This window comes from Netta rufina, assembly GCF_964035555.1.
Source record: "Netta rufina genome assembly, chromosome: 26".
Lineage (NCBI taxonomy): Eukaryota > Metazoa > Chordata > Aves > Anseriformes > Anatidae > Netta > Netta rufina.
The window spans coordinates 5,998,170-6,021,745 of NC_140150.1; the positions used below are offsets into that span (position 1 = coordinate 5,998,170).

Below are 23,576 nucleotides of genomic sequence, written 5' to 3' on the forward strand. Positions count from 1 at the left end.
AGCCGGGGTGGGAGCTCCCTACAGGGCTGTACATTGAGCTGTGCCCCGCGCTCCGTGCTTGTATTTCACGCCCTGGGGGCCCAGCTGTCCATGGGGCCGGGTCCCTCTGGGGCCGTCCTTAAGCGCTGGGTGCGGGTCCCCACCGGGCTGTGTGCGCGCCCTGGGGCGCAGCTCCCCGCGGGGCCGGCCGGTGAGCCGCGGGTCCCAGCCCCCCGCGGGGGCTCCCCTCGCAGCCCCGGTGCCCGCCCCGGTGCCCCCCCCTCCCGGACGCGCTGCCCGGGGCCGTGCCGGGAGCCGCGCACCGACCGCGGGCACCCGCCCGGCACGGGGCTCGCCGCGCACCGGGGCCCGGCGGGAGGTTGGGAGGGGAGGTGGGGAGGGGGGGGGTCCGGTGCCCCCCCCGGCCCCGCGCTGCCCCCGGGAGCCCCGGGGCGGGGCCGGCGGCGGGACTACACCGCCCGTGGGGCCGCGGGGCGGGCGGGGGGCGCGCGGCGCATGCGCGGGGGCGCGCGGGGCGGGGGCGGCGGCGGCGGCGGCGGCGGGGGGGGGCGCGCTCCCGCGGCGGCGGCGGTGGCGATGGCGGCGCGTGGGCGCGCGGCGGCGGCGATGGCGGCGGCGGAGCGGCGGCTGCCGAGCCTGGACGAGTTCGCGGGGCAGAGCTGGAGCGCATGGGTGGAGCGGGCCGGGCCGCCCGCCGACACGGGTGAGGGGCGGCGGCGGGGCGGGGGGGGCACCGGGGGGCTGGGGGGGCGGGGGGGGCCGCCGGACGGGGCCGCGCCCGTCGCCCGCCCGCTCCCACCTCCCCCCCCCCTCTCTCCTCACCTCCCCCCGGTCCTAGCGCCGCCGCGCGGCGGGCACCGGGCGGAGGGCACCGGGCGGCGGGCGCCCCGCACCGGGCGGCGGGCGTCCTGCAGCGGGCACCCGGAGCGGAGCGGACCGGGAACCGGGCACGGTGGGGACACGGGGAGGCGGGCACCGGGCACCGACCGAGCAGGGCTGCGCGCCCGGCAGTGCCCGCGGGGAACCGAGAGCCCCGGTACCGGCACTGCCCCCATCGGCTCCCCCATTCCAACTGCACGGGCTCGGCTGGACAGAGCTGGGTGCCCAGTATGACACAGCTGGGTGATACTGGACAGCACTGGGTGCCCAGTACGGCACAGCTGGACGGCACTGGGTGCCCAGTATGGCACGGCTGGGTGACACTGAGTGCCCAGTATGACACAGCTGGGTGATACTGGATGGCACTGGGTGCCCAGTACAGCACGGCTGGGTGACACTGAGTGCCCAGTATGGCATGGCCGTGCAGGACACCACGCAGCGTGTCCCAGTGCTGGGACAGCCACCCGGTGCAGCCAGCAGGGCCGCGTGCTGCTGGCACAGCTGGTGGGGACACGGGTGGCACTGGCCACCTACTGAGCGTGTCGCAGCCGGGGGGGCTGTCCCCAGGAGCCCCCATGTCCGCGGTCACTGCAGGGCCCAGCACCTGATAGCAGGGTACCTCCGCGGTGGCTTTGGGCACCAGCCTCTCTCTCTCTGCCCCTTCCCCTTGGGCCCAGGAGCCCCTGCTGTGGTGCCTGTTGTGGTGCCATGGTCACTGCCACCCCCTGTCCCCAGCCCTCGTGGGTCCAGGCCTTGAGCAGCTGAATGTCACCCACCGGGTGCCACCCTGAGCCTGGAGGGGGGGTAGGGGATGGGGGGCCACGGGTACCCCACGGCATCACCTGATCCCGAGGTCAGCTGAGGGACCCGTCCTCATGTAATTTTAGCTCTTTTCATCATTTTGGGAGTGCTGGCTGGTGTTTGACAGCCAGGGGACGTGGTGGCAGTGCTGCTGGTGAGGGCTCGGTGGCTGCAGCTGCGGGGCTGGGGACAGGGCAGCACCCGCGCCTTTGTGCCCGATGCTGGCTGCGGGATGGGGCAGACGGGCGTTGAGGCCGGCACGGCTCGTGACAGCGATGGCTCTCCAGCAGGAGCCCACCCACTCACTTCAGCCCAGGTTTTACCCACGGAGGCATGAGTGGCGGAGCCAACAGCAGCTCCCGGCCCACGGCACCCTTGGGTCCTGAGCTCTCTCCACGGATGGGACCGGCAGCCGTTGGGTGCTGGTGCAGGATCCAGCCCAGGTGTGCCGCTGATGAGTTTTGGTCCCCAGCAGGGTTGGAGCCGGAGGAGAGCAGCAAGAGCGGGAGCAAGAAACTGGACGCCATGACGCTGATTAAGGAAGGTAAGCTCCCTGCTTTGGGGAGAAAATCCGTGGTATGGGGACCACACGTGCCCTGAGGCACCTGACCAGCCTCTGCCCCGCAGACATGTCCATCTTTGGCCACTGCCCAGCGCACGACGAGTTTTACCTGGTGGTCTGCAACCACTGCAGCCAGGTGGTGAAGCCCCAGGCCTTCCAGAAGCACTGCGGTAAGCGGGGACATGGGGAGGGTGGGTGGGGGGCCGCAGCCCCCTGCAGCGGGCTGACGGTGGGCCTTTCCCTGGCAGAACGGCGCCACGGCCCGCTCAGCAAGCTGTACGCCCGTGCTGCCGCCAGCACCCCCAAGTGCCACGCCGTCAACGGGCAGCCGGTGGCCAAGGCGCTGCGGGAGAAGCCGCCGGGCGCCCGTGGCCGGACCCAGCCGCTGCCCGACAAGGCACAGAAGGACAACCTCTGGTGAGCAGCCGGGCCGCAGCACGGCCCCCCCGGTGCCGCCGGGCGCCTCTCACCGGCCCCTTCTCTTCCCAGCTTGTTTATGCCTGTGGTGAACCTGGAGAAGATCCCCAGCCTCCCCAAGCCGGATGGGCATGGGATCAAAGTGCCCCCCAAAGCCCTGCCCGCGCAGCCTTCCTCCAGCTCCAAAGACCCCCCGGGGAGACCCTCCCCGACAGCGCCGCAGAAAGAACCCCCGGTGCCGGCTGGGGTCGGGGGGGACTCGGCGCTGCCCGCCGCCGGCCCCGTGCACAAGCCAGAGAGCGTGCCCGCCCCGGGGGAGAAGGAGCCGGGCGCCTGCAAGCCGCCCCCCAGGTCCCACAAGAAGCCGGCGCGTGAGTCCCGCTTCCCCGCCGGCCGCGGGCGGGGGGTGCCGGTGGGGGCCGCGTAGCTGCGGGCTGTGGCGCGGGCTCCCAGGCCGGGTCCGGCTGCTCGGCGGCTGGGTTCGGCGCAGCGGCGGGGTAGGTAACCTCGGCGGCTCCGTCCCTCCGCCCGCCCGCGGAGGAGCCGCGGCGGCCCCTGACGGCGGCCCCGTTCACCCGGCAGGTCTGGGGCCCCCCGCCGCGGGGGTGCCCGGAAGAGCTGCGTGCGGCGCGGGAGCCGCGAGCCCTGCGCCGTGAGCAAGAGCGCGAGCCAGGGCTGAGCCCCGCAAGCGGGACATGGACAGATGCTGCGGCGCTCGCGGGCACTCTCAGGCTACAGTGAGCGATGCCACGGCACAACCTAGGCGCAGGCCGGGGGCCGGGGGGGTCTCGCCCGGCTCCGGCGGGGAGCCCGGTGCTGATCTCACCGGGGGGCTCAGGCAGCGCGGGAGCCTCCACCGGGGCTGGCAGAGGCGGCGGCAGCCCGGTCATCGTGTGTGGCTTAGCCCCGCGCCCCCCTCAGCCCCCCCGGCATCCCACTGCCTCGCTCTGCCCGCAGGGAAGGAGTGCGACCTGAACAAGCAGTGCGGCGTGCTGAACCCCGACACCAAGAAGATCTGCACCCGCCTGCTGACCTGCAAGGTAGCGCCTCGGCTGCCCTGGGCGGGGGGACGCGGGCTTCGGGTGGTGGGAGCCACGGTGCCTCCCAGAGGGTGTCCCCCACCTCGTGTGACCCCCCCTGTCCCGCAGATCCACTCCGTGCACCAGCGCCGTGAGGTGCAGGGCCGCGCCAAGGACTTCGACGTGCTGGTGGCCGAGCTGAAGGCCAGCTCCCGCCGGGAGTCCCCGAAGGAGAAGAGCCCGGTGAGGAAGGAGCCGCTCCCCGAGCGCCCGGCCCCGGCCGCCCCCGCGCTGCCGCAGCCCCCCGCCGTCCCACCCAGCGCGTCCCCCTGCCGTGCCAGGCCCCCCCACTCCCACTGCCCACCCCCCAGGTGAGCGCCCGCCGTCCCCACCACTGGTATCAGCCCCAGCCGTGCCCGGTGGCTGCGGCTCTCACCGCCCCTCTCCGGTGCAGGGCCAGGCTTTCCTCCGACAGCGACCCCGAGGAGGGGGACGCGGGGCTGTTCCCCTTGCCCCTGCCCAAGGGGGGCAGCCGGGGGTCCAGCGAGGAGAGCGAGGAGGAGGGGGCCGAGGATGCCCACCGCCCCGACTGCCATTATGCGGCACGCCCGCCGCGGCCACAAGCGGTGAGTTTGGGGGGTGCCTCCTTGCACTGCTGCGGGTGGGCTTTGGGGTGCCCACCCTGACGCCCCCCACCCTGTGCCCTCCCCCCCCCCAGTTCTGCACCTTTGGGAGCCGCTTGGTCAGCCCTGGCTGCTACGTCTTCAACCGGCGCCTTGACCGCTTCTGCTCGGCGCTGGGCTCCATGCTGGAGCGGCACCTCAGCTCGCACATGTGGAGGTGAGGGGGGGCCGGGGGGCATCCTGCCGGCCAGCGTGGTGCTTTGGGAGGGACCCAGGGGTGCCCAGGGCACTGAGTGGGGCCAGGGCTGCAGGGTGAGGTCTGTGCGGGGGTGCTGTGTTGGGGCCCATCCTCTTATATCTTTATTGATGACTTGGATGAGGGAATTGAGCGCACCCTCAGTAGGTTTGCAGCTGACACCAAGCTGGGGGGAAGGGTTGATCTGCTGGAGGGCAGGAAGGCCCAGCAGAGGGAGCAGGACAGGTTGGGTCAATGGGCAGAGGCAAGGGCATGAGGTTCAACACGGCTCGCTGCCGGGTCCTGCACGTTGGCCACAACAACCCCACTCAGTGCTATGGGCTCGGGGCAGGGTGGCTGGAAAGCTGTGCAGAGGAAAAGGACCTGGGGGTGTTGGTTGATGGCTCGTGTTCAGGTGAGCCAGCAGCGTGCCCAGGTGGCCAAGAAGGCCAACGGCATCCTGGCTTGTGTCAGGAACAGTGCGGCCAGCAGGGCCAGGGAGGTGATGGTCTCCTTGTATTCTGCTCTGGTGAGGCTGCACCTCGAGTGCTGTGTTCAGCTTTGGGCCCCTCACTACAAGAAGCACATCAAGGCCCTGGAGCGTGTCCAGAGCAGGGCTACGAGGCTGGTGAAGGGCCTGGGACACAAGTCCTGTGAGGAGTGGCTGAGGGCACTGGGGGTGTTTGGGCTGGAGGAGGCTCAGGGCAGAGCTCATTGCTCTCTGCAGCTCCCTGAGAGGTGTGGGGAGCTGGGGGTCGGCCTCTGCTCGCAGATAACCAGGGACAGGAGCAGAGGGAACGGCCTGGAGTTGTGCCAGGGGAGGTTGAGGTGGGCAATGAGGAGCCATTTCTGCTCAGACAGAGCGGGCAGGCGTTGGGACGGGTTGCCCAGGGAGGTGGGGGAGTCCCCGTCCCTGGGGGGGCTCCAGGAGAGGTTGGGGCTGGTGCTTGGGGACACGGCTCAGTGGGTGCTGATGGTAGGGGACAGTTGGACCAGGTGATCTTGGAGGGCTTTTCCAGCCTTAACAATTCTGTGGGGCAGGGTAGCTATTCCCCTGCAGCTGGGAGTAACCACTGCCAGGACTCTGTGCAAAGACTGGGGGGGTCCCATCTGGGCAGGGAGCAGCAATTTGGGAGTCCCTCTCACCATCTCCTGTCCCACCCCACAGGAAGATCCCCCCGGCTGCCGAGCCCCAGCTCCACACCGCCCCGGCGCCCCCCAGCCCCGCCGCCTCCCCCTGCGGCCCCGCCGCCCCGGCCCCCCCGCCCCACACACGGACACCCCCAGTCCCTGCCGGCCCCCGGGACAGCCGGGGCTCCGCCAGCATCAACTACACGGTGGGGTCCCCGCACGCAGCGGCCGCCTGCAGCCAGCCGGAGTGCGGGGGGGGTGGCAGCCAGTCCATCACCTCCCCGCTGCCGGCCAACATCCCCTCGCCCTCCTTCAGCAAGTTGCCTTCCACCAAGGCCAGCAAATCCTCCCGGGCCAAGGAGGCGGCGGGCAGCACGGAGCCAGACGCCGTCGCCCGCAAACGCAAGCAGCCCCTGGGCGCCGCCGCCAGCCCCCCCTACAAACGGACCTGCCCCGGGGATGGGGCGAAAAGCAAAAGTCCCGGCTGCCAGGTCTCGCACCCCCCCGGCAAGACGAAAGCCACCCCGGTGTCATCACCTGCCACCGCTGCCCTCAATGGCTCGGTGTGCACCGGCGGCCGGCTGAAGCGGGGCCCCCCCCCGGACTGCCGCGTCCCCCCCAGCACCACGCCAGAGCCCCAGGGCTCGCCGCTGCATGGGGCCGGGGCGCTCCCCCCACCCCCCCGCTGCATCTCGGAGGACGAGGCCAAGAAGCGCAAGAACACGGCCACGTACTGCCGGCCCGGGAAGCCCAAGCACGCCGCCCCCCCGCCAGCTCCCCCACCCGCCCCCGGCCCGGCGCCCCCTGACCCAGGCTGCTCCGTCCGCAGGAAGAAGCCGGGGACCCCCCTGGGCTTTGAGGAGAAGCGGAGCGCCCTGAAGGTAGGGCTAAGGAGGGGGTGGGGGCGCTGGAGGGGTCCCCACTCAGATTGGAGGGCACGAGTGGGTTTTTGGGGTGCCCCCAGGCATATTAAAGGCCACAGGAGAGCTGAGCAGCATCAGCTGGGTTGCACGGGGCAGTGAAATGGGGGGACCCCACAGGGCCACCGGCACCCATGGGGGATGGGATGGCACCTACCTCCTCCTGGGGCTTGGGGACACTTGCGTGTGCCCCTTCCATGAGGGTCACCCTGGTCCTGGTTGGGGGACACCGTGGGGACAATGTGGTATGGTGGGGGATGGCAGGGGAGATGCCGTGCTGATGCCATCATCCCTATGTGGGGGACACCATGGGCACCCTCTGGGGACATCCGTGTCCCACGTTGGGGATGCCACAGGGACTCTCTGGGGACACCCTGGCCCCAGGCTGGGGATGCCATGGACACCCCTAGGGGACACCCATGTCCCAGACTGGAGGTGCTGGCACCAGGTAGGGGACTCCATGGAGGACACCGTGGTCGTAATGGGTTCTCCTGGTGCTGTGGGGCTGCCCTCAGAGGGTGGCTGGCATGGGGACCCTCTGGGGACATCCTAACCCTGGGAAGGGTTTGCCATGGGGATACGCTAACCCTGTGTGGGGGACACCACAGGGATGCCCTGTCCCTGGGTGGGGGACACCATGGGACAGGGGTGGCCCCGTGGCTGACCGACGCCTCTCCCTCCCCGCAGTCCAAAGCCCATTAACGGAGGGGCCGGGGGCTTCCATCACCGCCCGGGGCTGCTGTGCGCCATGGAGCCCCGCGCCGCCGCCAGGAAGCACCGAAAAGCTGACGAGGGGAGAAAAACACGAGGATAAAAAGAAGAAAAAAAAAAAAAACTCCAGAAAAATACCTCAAGACTCTTTGTTCCTGTTCCGTTGCTGCTAACCCAACCCCCGGGGAGAGGAGGTGGCCGCGGCCGGGGGTCCCGGTGCAGGAGCGGCCACGGGGCCTCCACGGGGCCACTGCCGGCTGCGGATATTTATAAGAATTCCTATTGCTGGTTTTTTTTTGTTGATTCTTTTTTTTTTTTTTTAAAAAAAAAAAAAGGAAAAAGAAAATCCGTATTGCACAGGGTGCCTGGGGCCGGGCCTGGGGGTCCTGGGGGGGTCCCCCTGAGGTCCCCGCGGTGCCAGGGGTGGCTGCTGGGGACGTGGCCCCCCAGGACGGCGGGGGAAGGCGGCGCCCTCGGGAGCCGAGCGGGGACGGGGCGGGGGGGCCCTGGTTACCGCAGGGGACGGGGGGGGCGAGCGCGGGGGCGTCCCCCGGAGCCCCGCGGTGTCGCTGTCCTCGCGCCGCAGCCTCCTGCGGATGGGAAGACCCCGCCCTCAGCCCCGCCCCCGCCAACTCGGCCCCGCCCCCATCAGGTAAGGCCCCGCCCCTTTGGACAGGCCCCGCCCCCTCCCCGACATGCCCCTCCCACCGGCCCCGCCCCCCCGCGGCTTGGCCCCGCCCCGCCCGGGGGTCCCTGTGGTGCTGGGGGGTCCCTGGGGGGGTCGCGGTCCCGGCGCGTGGCAGCAGCAGCGGGCGGGGAGCTCACGTTTATTGTCACCGATGCAGCAGCGCGGCCAGGGGACAGCACAGGGGGCGTGGTGGGGGGCTGAGGGGGCAGGCAGGGGCTGGGGGGGTCCCCGGCCACGGGACCCCCCCACGCGTGGGGCGGCGGCGTTACCACCCCGGGACGGGACCCCGAGGGGGGCGCCGAGCGGGGTCTGCTCCGGGCTCTGCACTGAACGGGGGGTGGCGGGGGGGGGGGGGGGCCCCGAGGGTGGCCGTGCCCTGAGCCCCCCCGGTGGTCTGGGTGGCAGCTGTGGCCTTGGGGACATGCTTCCCGGGGGGGTCATGCGTCGCGATAAACATGCGGGGGGGCAGCGCCGTGGGGAGGGGGAGGCCGGGATCTGGCTGCTGGCCCTGGGGTGCCCGTGCAGTGGGGGGCAGAGGTGGCTCCGTGTCCTTGGGTGCCGTCAGTGGGGGTCCTGCGGTGCGCGGACCCCCGGGGGGGCTCCAGGTCGCGCCGTCCCCGCCAGAGGCCCCGTGTCCCTTGAGTTCGGCGTGGCGGAGGCGACCTCTGCGGAGCCCGGGGCTGCGATGCACGCAGCGGGGGGAGCGGGCTGGCTGTCCTTCCTGCACCCCATCCAGCACAGACCAGGGGAAGGGTGCTGGGGGGGGGGGCACCGGGGTGGCCCCCCTACACCACGATGGGGGTGTCCGAGAACACCGAGCTGACCGAGTCCGGGTCTGACAGCTTCCTCTGCGCTCGGGGGCCCTCCCGCGCTGCCGCCACTGCCACGGCCGGGGGGGTGCCCCCTGCTTTGAACCTGCCGTTCTGCCCCCCTGGGGGGGCGCGGGGCCCGGCGGTGCTGTGGGACTGGGGGGGCTCTCCGGCGGCGTGGTTGGGGGTGGCGCTGAGCACGGAGGAGTTGAGGCTGTCGTCACGGGGGGCCGGCGTCTTGTCGGCGCCGCGACAGCAGCAGCGGCAGGGGGTGAGGTACAGGTAGATGAGCACCAGCACCACGCTCAGGATGCAGCCCACCAGCGTGGTGTAGGCGGTGTTGAGGCCGTCGTGCGGGCCGTGCAGCGTGAAGTTGTGCACCAGCAGCTCCACGTAGAGCGTCTCGTTGAGCGCGGGGCCGGCCACCCGGCAGGCGTAGGTGCCGGCGTCCTCGGGGCGCAGCGCCCGCAGCTGCAGGCTGCCGTTGGCCAGCACAGCCGCGCTGCCGTTGCCGGCCTCCTCCGGCACCCGCTCGCCGCCCGGCGTCACCCAGTGCCGGCTGTGCGCCGCCCGCAGCCGGCTGTCGCAGCCCAGCGTGACGGTGTCGCCCAGGTGCGCCTCCAGCACGGCCTCACGCGCCTCGCTGCAGTTGAGCAGCTCGCGGCCGGCCAGCGCCAGGATGCTGACGGGCACCCCCGAGTCCTGCGGCAGGCACCGCAGCTCCTCCTGGAAGTCCAGCACGGCGCTGAGGCGGCGGCGCCAGCCGCGGGCCACCAGCTGGAAGAGCGGGCAGTCGCAGGTCAGCGGGTTGCCGTGCAGGTAGAGGCGGTCGCGCAGCCAGGCCGGCAGCGCCTGCAGCTCGGCCACGGGGAGGCTGCGCAGGCGGTTGGCCGAGAGGTCGAGCAGCGCCAGCTGCGGCAGGCGGCTGCCCTCGCGCAGCAGCTCCAGCGGGAAGCGGGCGATGTGGTTCTGGCCCAGGTAGAGCTTGCGCAGCCGGCCCAGGTTGTCGAAGGCGGTGCGGTCGACGGCGGCGATCTCGTTGTTGTAGAGCAGCAGCACCTCCAGCTCGGCCAGGTCGCTGAAGAGGTTCTCCTCCAGCGCCCGCAGGCGGTTGGAGGAGAGGTCGAGGTGCCGCAGGTGCGGGACGTGCGCGAAGGCCTCGGTGGACACGAAGGCGAGCCCGTTGTGGGACAGCAGCAGGGCGTGCAGGTGCGCCAGCCGCCCCGGCGCCCAGTCGGCGCGCAGCCGGCTCAGGTTGTTGTGGCTCAGGTCCAGCACGGCGGTGAAGCGGGGCAGCGGCGCGGGCACGGCGCTCAGCACCGCCTGCGAGCAGCTCAGGATGTTGGAGGCGCAGACGCAGCGCGGGGGGCAGCTCCCGCCCGCCGCCCCCGCCGCCAGCGCCAGCACCGCCAGCAGGGCCCCCGGCCCCGCCATGGCCCCGGCCCCGCGCTCGGCCCCGCCGCGGGGATGGGGACGGGGCCGCGGGGGCTCGTGCGGCCCGGTGTCACCGCACAGCCGGGTGCCCGGTGTCACGGCGTGCACCGCGGGGAGGCTGCGGCTGCCAGCGTCACGGCGCGGGGTGGCTCCGGCCACCCGGTGACACGGCGGAGGGTGGCCGGGGGCCAGCGGCTGTCACGGCTCGCACCGGGCTCGCCCCTCACCCGGTGTCACGGCGTGGGCTGGCTCCGGCCACCCGGTGTCCCGGCAGGTGCCGGGCCCGCTGCTCGCCCGCTGCCACCGGGCGGCTCCGGGCTCCCGCTGCCTCCCCCCCACCCCCCCCAGACCGGGGCCCGGCCGCGCCGCTCCCGGTGCCCCCCGCGCCCCCCCCGCCTCAGCCCCGCGCCGCGGCCCCGGCCCCCCCGCGGCGGGCGGGAGGATGCCCGGCTCCCCCCCCCCACCCCCACACCCCGACCGGGCGTTACCGGGGCCCGGGGCCGGGCCGGGCCGGTGCCGAGGAGGGCGGCGGGGGAGGCCGGGCCGAGGCACGACGACGCGAGCCGGGCCGGGCCGGGCCGGGCCGGGCCGGGCCGAACGGGGCTGAGGCGAGGACACCGAGCGGAGCGGAGCGGAGCAGAACCGGGCCGGGCCCAGCCGAAGCGCCCCGAGCCGCGCCGGGCCCCGCGGGGCTGCAGCGCCCGCCCCGGGACAGCGGCCTGGGGGCGGCCCCGGCGCGGCGGCCCCCGCGCACGGCGGATCCTGATTGGCTGCCGCCGCGCCGCACGCGGCCAATGGCAGCGCCGCCCGCTTAACCCCTCGTGGGCCGCGCGCCGCCCCCAGCCCCGACCCCGGCCCCGACCCCGGCCCCAGCCGCGCCCCATCAGATCCTCACCCTGCCCCGGACCCTGTTCCAGCCCCATCCCACCCCCGGTCCCATCCCATCCTATCTGCATCCCATCCCCATGCTATCCCTATCCCCATCCCTATCCCTGGTCCCGTCCCACCCCACCCCATCCCCACCGCACCGCACCGTGCCGTGCTGGGCTCACTGGCAGCACCCGCCCGCATCCCTCAGCACCAGCACAGACCCCAAGGCCCTGGCCCACATCCCTCGGTACCAGCAGGAACCCCACCGTACCAACCCGTACCCCGCAGTGCCGGCCCAGACCCCCCAGTCTCACCCCAGTTTCCCCAGTCCCGCCCCCATCCTGGCAGCACTGGCCTTCAGCAGGCCACTTGCCACCCCCAGGTTGAGTTGGGGACCCCCTGCCCTGGGACCCCCCTGAGGGGCACCCCTGGGGCTGCTGCCCCCGGCCAGGCAGAGGGTGACCCCCTTTCCCTCCTTCCCCCCCTCCCCGATGTGCACAGTTGTTTCTCTGCCTCCCGGGCGTATTTTTAGATGCAAACATTTGTGCCGTTTTTTTGGGTCCAAAATTAGAGGGAAAGGAGCTGGAACAAACAGCGCCGTGATGATGCAGCTTTTTATTTGCGGGGGGGCGGGGGGGGAGTAATTAAAGGGGAGCTCCTGCAAGGCACAGCGGGGCGTCCCCAGGCTGCCCCTCACCCCGTCCCCCCCCCGCCCCCTCTGCCCACTCCCTGCCCCAGTTGGGGTTTCTGCACCCGTGCGCACGCCCCGAGCCGGCTGACACCAGTGCTGCCCCCCCTGCCCCCCCTCGCCACTGTCCCCTGCTGCTGGACCGGGATTTTTGTCCTTTGATTGTCCTCAATTTCTCTGCCATAATCCGGGTGCTAATCCCTGCCCTGTGCCCACTGCCAGCCCGGCCCCCGCCCCGCACTGAGCCCCCCCGAGGCAGCGGCACCCCCGCACCTCCCCTCCTGCTGCCCCGGTCACAGCGGGCTCCGGGCGTCCCCATCCCTGTGCCACCGCGGTGGGATCCCCAGGGACCCGGCCATGCAGTGCCACACGGGAGCACGCACACGCTGGCACATGCGGGAGGCGCGGGCACACGCACAGCCAAGCACGGGCACGCTGCAGCCACGCGCACACACGCACGGCCCAGAGACACGAGTGTGCGCGCCCCCCATCGCACACGCACACGTGCTGCCACACCAGGTTCACACGCATGTGAGCACACACACACAGCCACCATGCGTGCGCACACCTGCACACAGCCACACGCACACGCTGCACACACTGCTCACACTGCTCACACTGCTCACACTGCTCACACTGCACACGCTGCACACACTGCACACGCTGCTCACACTGCTCACACTGCACACGCTGCTCACACTGCACACGCTGCTCACACTGCACACGCTGCACATGCTGCACACACTGCACACACTGCTCACACTGCTCACACTGCACACGCTGCTCACACTGCACACACTGCTCACGCTGCTCACACTGCTCACACTGCACACACTGCTCACACTGCACACACTGCACACACTGCACACACTGCTCACACTGCACACGCTGCTCACACTGCACACACTGCTCACGCTGCTCACACTGCTCACACTGCACACACTGCACACGCTGCTCACACTGCACACGCTGCTCACACTGCTCACACTGCACACACTGCACACACTGCTCACACTGCACACACTGCTCACACTGCACACACTGCTCACACTGCACACACTGCTCACGCTGCTCACACTGCTCACACTGCACACACTGCACACGCTGCTCACACTGCACACACTGCTCACACTGCACACACTGCTCACACTGCACACACTGCTCACGCTGCTCACACTGCTCACACTGCACACACTGCACACGCTGCTCACACTGCACACGCTGCTCACACTGCTCACACTGCACACACTGCACACACTGCTCACACTGCACACACTGCTCACACTGCACACACTGCGCACACTGCGCACACTGCACACACTCGTGTGCGCTCACCCTGCGCCTGCAGCGGGGCTGCCACTGCCAAGGTCATCGGGTGCCTCCTGGGGGGGGAGATTGGGTAAGGGGGTGCCCGGGCGCTGGGTGCCTGGGTGCTGGGTGCCCCTCCCCCGTGCCCCCTTAACCCCCCCAGCACCAAGGCGCAGGTTGGGCTGGGCTGTGGGGCGGGGGCCAGCAGCCAGCACCTGCTGGGAGGCAGCCCCCCCCCCCCGAGCCGCTGGGGAATGCCCCCCCCGCCCGGCCCACCCGCAGCAGCCTCACCTCCTGCCCCCCGTGCCTCAGTTTCCCTGCCACAGCATGGTCGGGGGGTGGGCCTGGGGTCTCCCTCCCCTCCCCCCTGGACGCACCCATGTGCGGGGGCTGCACGGCCCCGCTGCGGGGACCCTGCTGGGTGCCTGAGGGGTGGGAGCGATGCTCCCAGTGGCTTCCCAGCTCTGGGATGGTTCTCGGGGTGCTGGGCCTGGCTCTGCTCCTCCGCACGCCCAAAATGCTGGGGTGCTGGGGGAGGGGGGGAGCAGCACGGCCGAACCCCCGCCCGCACCGAAGCGCCGCTGGGGTGCTGCCGGGTTAGGTGGGCAGCCCGGTGCCGGTGCCGGCGTGGTGGTGCCGGTTCACACGAGGTCCTGCGTTTCTAATCCGGTGCGGCCAGGTTTATTTCGGGTGCCCGTAGCCTAGCAATGCGCACGTGACCGCCGGGCCTGCGGCAGGGACGCGGTGCCCGCTCGCCGCCTGCCCCCGGCACGGCCGCCACGCCACGCGGCCCCGCGCGACGCCCACCCACCCGCACGTCCCGGGGGACGGGGCCCAGGGCACTGCCGGGGGAAGCTCCCAGCCTGCGTAGGCCTTCAGGGGGTGCCGGCCCCCGGGGGGTGTTGGGGACTCCCCCACGTTGCAAACTGCTGGCTGGGCACCTGGGGAAACTGAGGCACAGCACGCGGCGGGGGCACCCCCCCCGTCCCAGTGGCTTCATCGCTGAACTGGGAGGAGGTGACGGGGTGCTGGGAGGGGGGGGGGGGGCAGAGACAGGTGCCCTGCAACCCCCCCAGGTCCCTCACCCTGCTGGCCCTGTGCCCCTGCGCCTGTCCCCATCCCCGCTCTGTGCCCCCCCTTGTGAAGCTGCCCCACAGGCCCGGATCCCCCCAGGTGCCCCCTGCACCCCCTTACCCCGTGCCTGCCCCTTTGTCTCCCCCCATGCCCCCAGGGGTTTCTGTCTCCCAGTTCCCCCAGTGCCTCCAGAGCCCTCCCCAGCACCCAGCCTTGGGCACTGCACCCCCACACCCCCACCGGGACCACCCCGGTGCCACAGAGACCCCGCACCTCACAGAGACCCCCCCACCCTCACAACTCGCCCCCATCCCTCAGAACCCCCCACCCTCAGAACGGACCCTCCGGGCCGACAGTGACCCCCCCGCCCCCACGAGGACCCCTCAGCCTCGGGGGGGGGCTGGGGAAACTGAGGCACGGCCGATGCTCGGGGCCACAAGCAGGGCCGCTTCCCCCCCCCTCCCCACAAACCCCATCCCCTGGGGGCGTTGGGCAGAGCCGCGACCCCCCCCCGAGACCCCGCAGATGTGGGGGGCTCGGCGGGGCCGGGTCCCCCCCCGTGTCCCTGCCCGGGGCCCGGTGGTCCCGGGGAGCGGCGGCGCGGGCGGGAGGCGTTTAGGACCCAGCAGCCCGGTTGGTGCGGGAGCATCCCTCGCCGCAGCGGCTCCAGCACCGGCCCCGGCCCCGAGCATCCCCGCCCGGCTCCGGCCGGGGGCCCGTGGAGCCCCCCCCGGGGTAGGTGCCGGGGCGGCGGCGGAGCGATGCCGGGGGGGGGTGTCGGGGAGGCAGGGCTGGGGGCGGTGGGGGGGGGGGTCGGTCAGGCGGGGGTGGGGGCACCCCCTGCACCCCCGTTCCATCACCGGGGGGCCCCGGCTGGTCTCGGGGACCCCCCCACACCCTGCACCGGGGGAGCACCCATGGGTGGGGAGGGGCAGGGGGGGGTTTCCGGAGGGCCCCCGCCCCGGTCCCCACTCTCTCCGGGCTGTGTTTGGGGGGGGGGGGGGGGGCACCCCTCTGGGAAGGGCAGGGGGTGTGGGGTCACACGCGGCCCCCCAAGGTGAGGGGGGCACCCGGGCGCCCAGGACCTGGTGTCCCCGAGCCGGTCCCAGCACAGCCACGCATGGTGCCCAGGCTCTGGGTGAAGGATGCAGGTGGGTGTTTGGGGATGAAGCAGGGGAGTTTGGGGGGTTTAGCCCCAGAATCGCTCATTTTTCAGGGGAGCAAGGGTTTTTCTTGGAAAAGGGGTTTGGCGGGGGGGTCGTGATGTGGGGGAACCCAGCAATGCCCAGGGTGCGGGGGGTTGCACTTGGGAGTCACAGCGGAGCTGGGACACCCGCATGGGGTCTCGTGGGCCCCAGTTTGCCCCCACCATCCCCGCTGTGCCCCGCCGCTGATGGCTTCCCCTTCCCCGCAGGCACGCGGCTCTGCCCGGCGGAGAGGAGCGGGGAGATGAGCGGGGCCGGGGGACACCCTTGGGTGCACTGAGTGCCGCGGGCTCGGCAGGACCCATCCTGCACCGGCACAGCGGGGCCGGGAGATGGCCCGGAGCCGGTGTCGGGCGTAGGGCGGCGGCGATGTGAGCACCCAGCGATGCCCCGCGGCCCTGCGCCGGAGGCCCCGAGGATGGGCGATGGGCCGGTGAGCGCCGGCGCAGCGGCACAGCATGGAGCCCTCCCTGCCCGCCCCCTGGGCCTGGAACGGCTCTAGGGCGGCGCGGGCACTGCAGCCCTCCCCGGGCCCCATGCCCCCCAACAGCACGGCCGACGGCAAGCCCAAGGACGTGGCCTCCAAGTCGGTGGGGCTCTTCTTCATGCTGCTCATCGACCTGACGGCCATCGTGGGCAACGCCGCCGTCATGACCGTCATCGTGAAGACGCCGGCGCTGCGCAAGTTCGTCTTCGTCTTCCACCTCTGCCTGGTGGACTTCCTGGCCGCCCTCACCCTCATGCCGCTGGAGATGCTCTCCGGCTCGTCCATCTTTGACAGCCCGGTTTTCGGCGAGGCCATGTGCCGCGTCTACCTGTTCCTCAGCGTCTGCTTCATCAGCATGTGCATCCTCTCCATCTCCACCATCAACGTGGAGCGCTACTACTACGTGGTGCACCCCATGCGCTACGAGGTGCGGATGACGGTGGGGCTGGTGGCCTGCGTGCTGGTCGGCGTCTGGCTCAAAGCCGTGGCCACCTCCCTCGTGCCCGTGCTGGGCTGGCTGTCCCCCGACCGCCCGCCGGCGCCCGCTGGCCGCGGCTGCTCCTTGCAATGGAGCCGCGGCCCCTACTGCAAGTTCTTCGTGGTCTTCTTCGCAGCCTTCTACTTCCTCCTGCCCCTCCTCATCATCGTGGTGGTCTACTGCAGCATGTTCAAGGTGGCGCGGGTGGCCGCCATGCACCATGGTCCCCTGCCCACCTGGATGGAGACGCCGCGGCGGCGCTCCGAGTCGCTCAGCAGCCGCTCCACCATGGTGACCACCTCGGGGGCCCCCCGCACCACCCCACAGAGGACGTTTGGGGGGGGCAAAGCAGCCGCCATCCTGCTGGCCGTGGGGGGCCAGTTCCTCTTCTGCTGGCTGCCCTACTTCTCCTTCCACCTCTACACGGCCCTGAGCGCCCAGCCCTTGGCGGGGCCGGCGGCCGAGACCGTGGTCACCTGGCTCGGCTACTTCTGCTTTACCTCCAACCCCTTCTTCTACGGGTGCCTCAACCGGCAGATCCGCGGCGAGCTGGGCCGGCTCCTCACCTGCTTCTTCAAGCAGCCACCCGAGGAGGACCTGCGGCTGCCCAGCCGCGAGGGCTCCATCGAGGAGAACTTCCTGCAGTTCCTGCAGGGCACCGGCTGCCCCGCCGAGCCCCGGCCCCGCCTCGACACCCCCAGCCCCAAGCGGGACCAGCCCCCCATTGACTTCCGCATCCCGGGACAGGTCGGCGAGGACGGGGCCGAGGGGCCGGAGCGGCGCGGTGCTGACGGGGCCCACGTGCCCGCGGCCGCCCCCGTCCCCCCGGGGCTGTAGCGTCCCCGCGGTCGCGTTCGGCTCAAACACGGCTGCACGGGGACGGCTGCCCCGCTCCGCTCTGCTCTGCTCCGTGTGCTCTGGGGTCTCGCGGCGCTCGGGGGGTTTGGGGACGTCCCGGGAGTGCTCCCTCCTGGTGCCCCGTGCCCCCACCCGGGGCTGTGCGAGGCCGCCGGGCTCCCAGGGCTGGGGGGGGTCGCGGCCCCGCGGGCGGGTCCCGGGGGGGGCCCCGTGCTGCAGCCCCAGCCCGGCCCCGGCTCTGGGGTCCCGGGGGGGTCCTCGGGGTGGAGGGGGGGGGAGTCCCGGCCCCGCTGCCCCGCGCCCCGGCCTCGGCCTCCTCCCCGTGCCCCGGGAGCTCGGGGCCGGGCCCCCAGCGCCTGACCGTGGAAGGGGGAAGTGTGGGGGGGCTGCCAGGCCCCTCGCGGCCTCGGGACTACAACTCCCGTCGTGCCCCGCTGCCCCCGGGGCGGAAGCGCAGCGCGTGCCCCTGGCTTCCCGTCGTGCCCCGCGGCCCCGCGCCGGAAGCGGCGCGCTCCTCCCAGCTCCCGGCAGGCCCCGCGCGTAACGGTCGCGGCGGGCGGGCGGAAATCCGGCGCCGCCCGGGCAGGGGGAGGCGGCAGGGAGGGAGGGAGGGAGGGAGGGAGGCGAGAGGCGCGGCCCCGCTCCGCTCCGCTCCGCTCGGCCCGGCCCCGGCCCCGGCCCCGGCCCGCCGCCGCCATGGGCTGCACGCTGAGCGCCGAGGACAAGGCGGCGGTGGAGCGGAGCAAAATGATCGACCGCAACCTGCGGGAGGACGGCGAGAAGGCGGCCAAGGAGGTGAAGCTGCTGCTGCTCGGTGAGGAGCCCCGCGGACCCCGGGCCCCGCGCTGCGGGCGCCGCCTGCCCGGGCTCGGCCCCCCCCGGGGGGCTCCCTGGGGCTCGCGGTGCGGGGTGACTGCAGGCTGCGCCTGTCCGAGAGCTTGAAAAGCGCTCGGCTGAGCACGGGGCTGTCCTGGGGGCACCCCCCCGGCGCTGGCTCTGCGTGCCGGGGCTGTGCCGGGGCCGTGCCGGGGGTTCCTGCCCGTGAGGAGGAGGCGCTGCCCCCCGGGGGCCCGCCGGGCACGGGGCTGCCCCCGCGCCGCTGCCCTGCTGCGGGGTGGGGCGGGGCGGGGCAGGGCAGGGGGAGCCCGCCCGGACACGGCCCCCTCGTGCCGGGCCGCCCGGGGCCTCTGCTTGGGGCAGTGCCGCTGGGCCCCGTCTCAGGTGGGGGCGGGTGGGGTCGCTGAGGGCCAGAACAAAGGCGCCTGGGTTCTCTCCTTCGAACAGGAGGAGCAGGCTAGCGATCCTGCCTTCCGAGGGGTCCTCCTCCTGTGAACGCTTCTTTTCCCCCCTTTTAACTTGTTTTTGCTCATATCCTTGAGAAAAGCGCTCTGAGCTCTGTGATCTGTGCACACGGAGAGCTTCCCGGCCGAGGGTCAGGATAATCCTTTATTCCGCGGGGATTTGTGCTGTTGATAGTAAGCAACACGTGCACATTCCCAGGGAGAGCGCATGGCACGGTTCTCCCTTTGTGTTTCCTGTGCCAGGTTTTTTCTCTGCGGTCTGGTGTTCTCTGTGGCAACATGGGAAGGGCTGTAAGGATTTTGGGGCAGGACTGCCTGACCTTGGCAGCGGGTGACAGAGTCGGGGGAGTTACCCAAAAGGTTGTCCAATAATTGTCTTCAGAGCGCGTTAACCTAGAGCCTGGGTGAGACTCCAAAACCCAAGCAGCGGTTGTGTTTTGGGGTTTCTGATGGCTTTGGAGGCAGTGAAATGCCTGCCTGCTGTGCCTTCGGGTACCTTGTCAGTAGCGGGGTCGCATATGTCGAAGTCCAGTGAAGCTTTTCTGGGATAACTGGGAGGAGATCTGCGTCGGGCCTCGGATCGGGTTCACGCTTGGCCGTGGCCTGCATCCTGTCTCCACCGTCACAGCTTTCTAGTTGAAAAATCAGTGGAAGGATTCCTGCTGATCAAAGGGGGTTCGGTGGCGCTGAAACGCGCCCTCCCCACGTGCAGCTCTGTTAATGAGCAGGTAGAGCAGAGCAGCCAACTGCCAGCAGAAAATAATCTGCAGTGGGAACAAACGTCCTTTCGGGGAGGGATCGAGGAGCTGATGGAAAAGTTCACGAGTTTTTTCCATTGTTTGAGCAAGCATTTTTTTCCCAACGTAGCATTAAGATGTCTCGGATAAGTAGTGTCTCGTATCATTAACTCGTCGGAGCTCCTGCGGTGGTTTATGTAACCGGAGCGAGCCTCCCGCCGTTCTGCTGATGCAGTGAAGTTTAGCAGAAACGCATTTCTCTAGAGAGAAAAGTTTGGACTCCGTATGTTCCTCCCCGGCCCTGTGAAAATCGCTGCCCTACTTGGGGCTTCGCAGAGCCCCATAGATGAGGGTAAGGCTCGCGTGTGTTCTTTGCCAGGTCTGGGAGCTGGTGGGAAGTGAGCGCTGCTCCCAGCACCAGGGCTTTTGTTCCTTAAACAGCTTCTCCTCCTTGGCAGAGGAGGAAGGAGAGGGGGTTGACATGTCCCATTCTGCTTCCCGGAGCCTCCCCTGGCCTGAGGTGGGAGATGGGACCCTGAAGGGGTTCGGGTGCTGGCCAAGGTAGCGCCGCTCGCCGGGTGAAGGTCCGGGAGCCGCAGGTTTGTGCGGTGGCTCCCGCGTGGGGGTCTCAGGTCACCCGGAGCGTTTTGCTGCCACAGCGCTGCCTGTTGAGGAACTCCTGTGAGGCTTTTTGGTCTTTCCCAGAAATAAACATGAGCGGTGCACAGCAGCTGAGCCCAGCTCCTGCCACCCCCTGCCTGCGAGGCGATGGTTGCTCGGTGCGTGCCCACCGCCAGCGGCTCCCGAGCCGGGGCCGGGCAGGGTCTGAGCGCGTGGCGGTGGGCGAGGGCTCACCCCGGAGCCGTGCCAACTGCTGCCTCCCCGCTCCACCTTGCCTCTGGGACAGCGCCATTGTGCAGGCGTGGGCATGCGATTTGCCTGACGTAGGAAGCCGTGGGATTTTCCAGCTGGGATGAGCAGCAAAACGCAGAAGGGCCGGGGGCTCCGTGCTCCTGCACCTTACAGAGGTGCTGCGACGGGTCTTGGAGGGCTCTGGGCAACTCCGAGGCACGAAGTCGCTGCTGGGTGCATGTGGCTGTCCTGCTGCGTGCTGTGGAGAGGTGTGGAAAAGGCCTGGGGTGGGTGGGTGCAGCCAGCCCCAAATCGTGTGTGTGCAGAACGTGCCCGTCCCCAGCCCGCTGTGGTGGTACGGGGTTCGGATGCTCTGCGTGGTTACATTGAAGGGCTCTTGCTAATTCATGCAAAAATAATTAAACGCATAAATTCGTTCTAAAATAGCCTTCATCTGCGTAACTACCCCAGCAAACTGCGAGCTCTGCTACTCCTGGAGATTTCAGCTGTTTTCCAAGCCTGCTGTTCCCCCCTCTTTTCCCCCAGTTCACCTCATGTTGCTCAGCCGGCCGTGGCTGTGCTTGCGTGAAACGCAGAGAAGGGCGTTCTAGGGACGCAAATCCAGGCCAAGCCGTTGTTGCCGTCCATACCACAGGTCCCTACAGGCAGCTTTCCCCTGCTTCTCACAGCGATGGTGTGTCGGGACTGCAGGGGCACCGGGCCCGGCTGCCCCTCGCCTCCGGAGCCGCTCGGTGCTCCCTGCGGGGCGGCGCCGTCCCCGTCCCGTGGTGGCTGCCACGTGCTGCCCTCGCGTCTGGAGCGCTCCTCCTGCGAGCTCTGGTCTCGTGAGTGGCCACGTGAGGGTTTTCTCGCAGGCGCAGCAGTCAGGGTTATGTTTTCAGAAGGCAGTTCAATATCTCCGTGCAGTTAGCTCTGTTAGCGTTTGGGAGCAGCTGCTGTGTGAATGAGAACCCGGCTCGTGGCGCCTGGTGCCCGGCTGGGGCTGAGGAAGGCTCTCCGTGTGCCCACCGCCTCCCAGGCTGTGCCCGTGTTGTTGCTGCCACTTTGCACCTCGCAGGGGTCGGCTGCAGGACCCGAACCCTTCTGCTTGGTCTTCACCCCCCAGGATGGGGTGCAGGCAGGAGAAGGCCAGGGAGGTGCCAAGCGCTCACCGCAGAGCGGCGATGGGAGATTTCACAAAAATCCATCTCAATCTTTGAGGCTTGGCCCTGGTCGCTCAGGGTGAGGGCCGGCCTCGCGTGCTGCTGCATGGCGCGAGCTCCTCGTGCCGGGTGGGCTCCTGCTTCAGCCGTGTGCTCGTGCAGAGCCGAGGGACGCGGTGCTGATGGTGCTGCAGGCGGAGCAGCTGGCTGGGGGTTCAGTGTTGTGCCCCATCCTCCCAGGGCTCTCTGGACAAGGTTCAAGTTTCATTAAACACAGAGGCAGAGCATCAAAATAACTTTTTTTTTTTTTTTTTAACAAAGAGGGATTTTTTAATTTGAACGTGGCTTTTTTAAAAGTTTTGAGCAATGAGCTAGCATGCAGCTGCAAAGGCACGGTGCTCCTCGCTTCTGGGCCTCGAGGTGCTCCTTCCTCATGGGAGCTCGGTCGAGCAGCCCCAGGGGCTTGGTGCTTGAGCTGGCTGCTGCTTGGTTTTGCAGCGCACCCCGCACAAAGCCGGACGGAGGCTGGGCAGTGCGCTGCCCCCCTCGCTCGCCGTGCCACCGCCTTTTGTTCCCGGCCCCATACAGCGATCCCGAGCAGCCGTGGCTGTCACCAGAGGCACGTCTCCTGTTTCGTGTTTTCCCAGTTGGTGTTTGGTAACCGCTCTGACTCGTTTACCCTTCTCTCCTTACCGTGGTGGCACCGACTGGGCCAGCTCTAAGAGCAAACAGCGAGCGGGAGCTGGGCCCTGGGGTGGGCAGAGGCCCGAGGGGAGCTCCGTGTGCTGGGGTCTCCGTGTGCTGGGGTCTCCGTGTGTTGGGGTGTCCGTACGCCCCTGCTCCAGGTGTGTGCTGCTTCCCACCGGGGGGCTCGTGGGCTGTCCCCTGCCCGCCTGCTCGTTTTGATAACTGTTTGTAAAAACTCAGGGCTGTTGCCCCTCCATCAAATTCAGCATCAGTCCACCTGGGTCACAAGGAAAATGAGACACTCAGGCAGCAGTGCTAGCGAGGAACTTTTTTTCAGACCCTTGTCTTCACCGTTCCCTCCGTGTCTGCCCAGCCCAGGTCTCTGCTGCTCTGGGACACAGCTCCCACCTCGGGGGTCTTGGTGGCGGGGTCTGCCTGCCCCCCACACCCCTGTCCCCGCAGAGCAGCCTGTGCCTTTCCTCCCGTGGCCCTGCACACGCCCCCGTGCTGGGTCCTGCCCAGAAGGGCTGCCTCGCTGCCTCCGTGCAGGCTGAACGTGGCTTTGGGCTGACTCTGCAGCAGGCTGGGGAAGGCGCAGCGCTCAGCACCGCTCCTGCAGCACGTGGTGAGGCTGAAGGCAAAAAGCTGGGGGCTCGGAGGGGCGCCGGGGCAGCCAGCAGGGGTGGTCGCTTGCTTTTCGGCCGGGAGCCGCACCATGAGAGTGTGCTGCGGGGCTGTGGGTGGGGAGGGGGGGTCGGGGCTGTTGGCAGAGCACTGGGGGTCAGGGTGTTGCTGGCCGTGCCGGTGCTCATGGGGCTGCCGGGAGCTGGTGCCAGCTTTGCAGGGCACGGCCGGTGCAGGTGGTTCTGGCCGGCTGGCCATTTAATGGTGGGGACGGGGAGGCTGTCCCGCTGTCTGTGGTTGTTCTCGGGCCTTTCAGTTCGTGGCTCGCAGCAGTGGGTCAGCTCCACCAGCCTTTCTGTGCGCTGCGGGGTTGGGATGAGGTAAAGCGGCTGTAAATCAGACGTGAACTTTGATTTGGTTCTTGCCATGGAGGAAAATAGTTTCTGTTGTTTGTTTTCCTTCCGTAGAAAAAATTTTGTATCAAAGGTAAAATGGACGTCGCAAGAGTTCAGGCTGTTCCCATTACCTCACGCTGTCTCCCAAATCTTATTGCAGCTAGCCTTCAGCGTTTGCAGTGCCGGAGGCTCCCCCGGCACCCCTGGCATCCCGCACCGGGTGCAGCCGGAGTCACTTCACCAGCGCTCGCAGCCTGCTTGGAAGCCGCTGGGTTCGTGGGCACCAGGATCTGGCCCTGCTGCAGCAGCGTGCGAGGACAAAGAGCAGTCTGCGTCCTGCCAGGGCTGGCCTTTTCTTCTCTCCCCAGTTTCTAGTTTTTAATTTTACCAAAGGGGAGCTTTTTTTTTTTTTTTTGACACCTTTAGGTTTGTCTCTGCCCGGTTTTGCGCCTCTTTCTGCAGTTCCTCAGGCAGTTTGTCGGTGCTGGGAGTTGCTCCAGCCGTGGCCAGCCTGGAGCCTGTTGGGTGGATGTGGGATTCCCTGGGCCGTATCCAGCCCCCCCAGAACAGTTGAGCAATGCTTTTGGCCACGTTTGGCCGAGGAGCCTCGAAGTGAGGGC

General features: G+C 69.7%; 4 protein-coding genes across 6 annotated transcripts in view; 3 read left to right on the forward strand and 1 right to left on the reverse strand.

Annotated features, from left to right (window-relative positions):
• The window catches only part of GNAI3 (G protein subunit alpha i3), a 110,569-nt gene that overhangs the window by 64,791 nt on the left and 22,202 nt on the right, over positions 1-23,576 (forward strand). Inside the window, exon 2 of the mRNA XM_084301849.1 lies at positions 17,828-18,011. Within this exon, the coding sequence (XP_084157975.1) occupies positions 17,894-18,011 (118 nt within the window). The 5' untranslated portion in view covers positions 17,828-17,893. The remainder of the gene's footprint in view (positions 1-17,827; positions 18,012-23,576) is intronic.
• ATXN7L2 (ataxin 7 like 2) lies at positions 548-7,537 on the forward strand. Of its 3 annotated transcripts, none has more exons than XM_084302129.1 (11): positions 548-703; positions 2,153-2,224; positions 2,308-2,412; positions 2,491-2,659; positions 2,732-3,030; positions 3,617-3,699; positions 3,808-4,049; positions 4,133-4,304; positions 4,397-4,518; positions 5,705-6,548; positions 7,275-7,537. In XM_084302129.1, the coding sequence occupies exons 1-11, from the start codon at positions 577-579 to the stop codon at positions 7,287-7,289; spliced, it is 2,250 nt and encodes a 749-aa protein (XP_084158255.1). In that variant the 5' UTR covers positions 548-576; the 3' UTR covers positions 7,290-7,537. The 3 variants fall into 3 exon arrangements, with proteins under 3 accessions (XP_084158255.1, XP_084158256.1, XP_084158254.1); XM_084302130.1 differs by having other exon boundaries at positions 2,156-2,224; XM_084302128.1 differs by lacking the exon at positions 548-703 and having other exon boundaries at positions 1,859-2,224.
• On the reverse strand, positions 8,127-10,366 carry AMIGO1 (adhesion molecule with Ig like domain 1). The gene has a single exon (XM_084302001.1). It carries the CDS (start codon positions 10,227-10,229, stop codon positions 8,772-8,774), a length of 1,458 nt encoding a protein of 485 aa, XP_084158127.1. The 5' UTR covers positions 10,230-10,366; the 3' UTR covers positions 8,127-8,771.
• On the forward strand, positions 15,833-17,176 carry GPR61 (G protein-coupled receptor 61; the record flags this gene model as incomplete). Its single annotated transcript, XM_084301967.1, has 1 exon — positions 15,833-17,176. One exon carries the CDS (start codon positions 15,833-15,835, stop codon positions 17,174-17,176), a length of 1,344 nt encoding a protein of 447 aa, XP_084158093.1.

Coding starts and splice junctions, on each gene's coding strand:
- ATXN7L2 (XM_084302128.1), top strand. CDS start 2,014: ATGAGTGGCGGAGCCAACAGCAGCTCCCGGCCCACGGCACCCTTGGGT. Junction 4,050..4,132: donor TCCCACTGCCCACCCCCCAG/GTGAGCGCCCGC, acceptor TCTCCGGTGCAG/GGCCAGGCTTTCCTCCGACA. Junction 4,305..4,396: donor GCCCGCCGCGGCCACAAGCG/GTGAGTTTGGGG, acceptor CCCCCCCCCCAG/TTCTGCACCTTTGGGAGCCG.
- AMIGO1 (XM_084302001.1), bottom strand. CDS start 10,229: ATGGCGGGGCCGGGGGCCCTGCTGGCGGTGCTGGCGCTGGCGGCGGGG.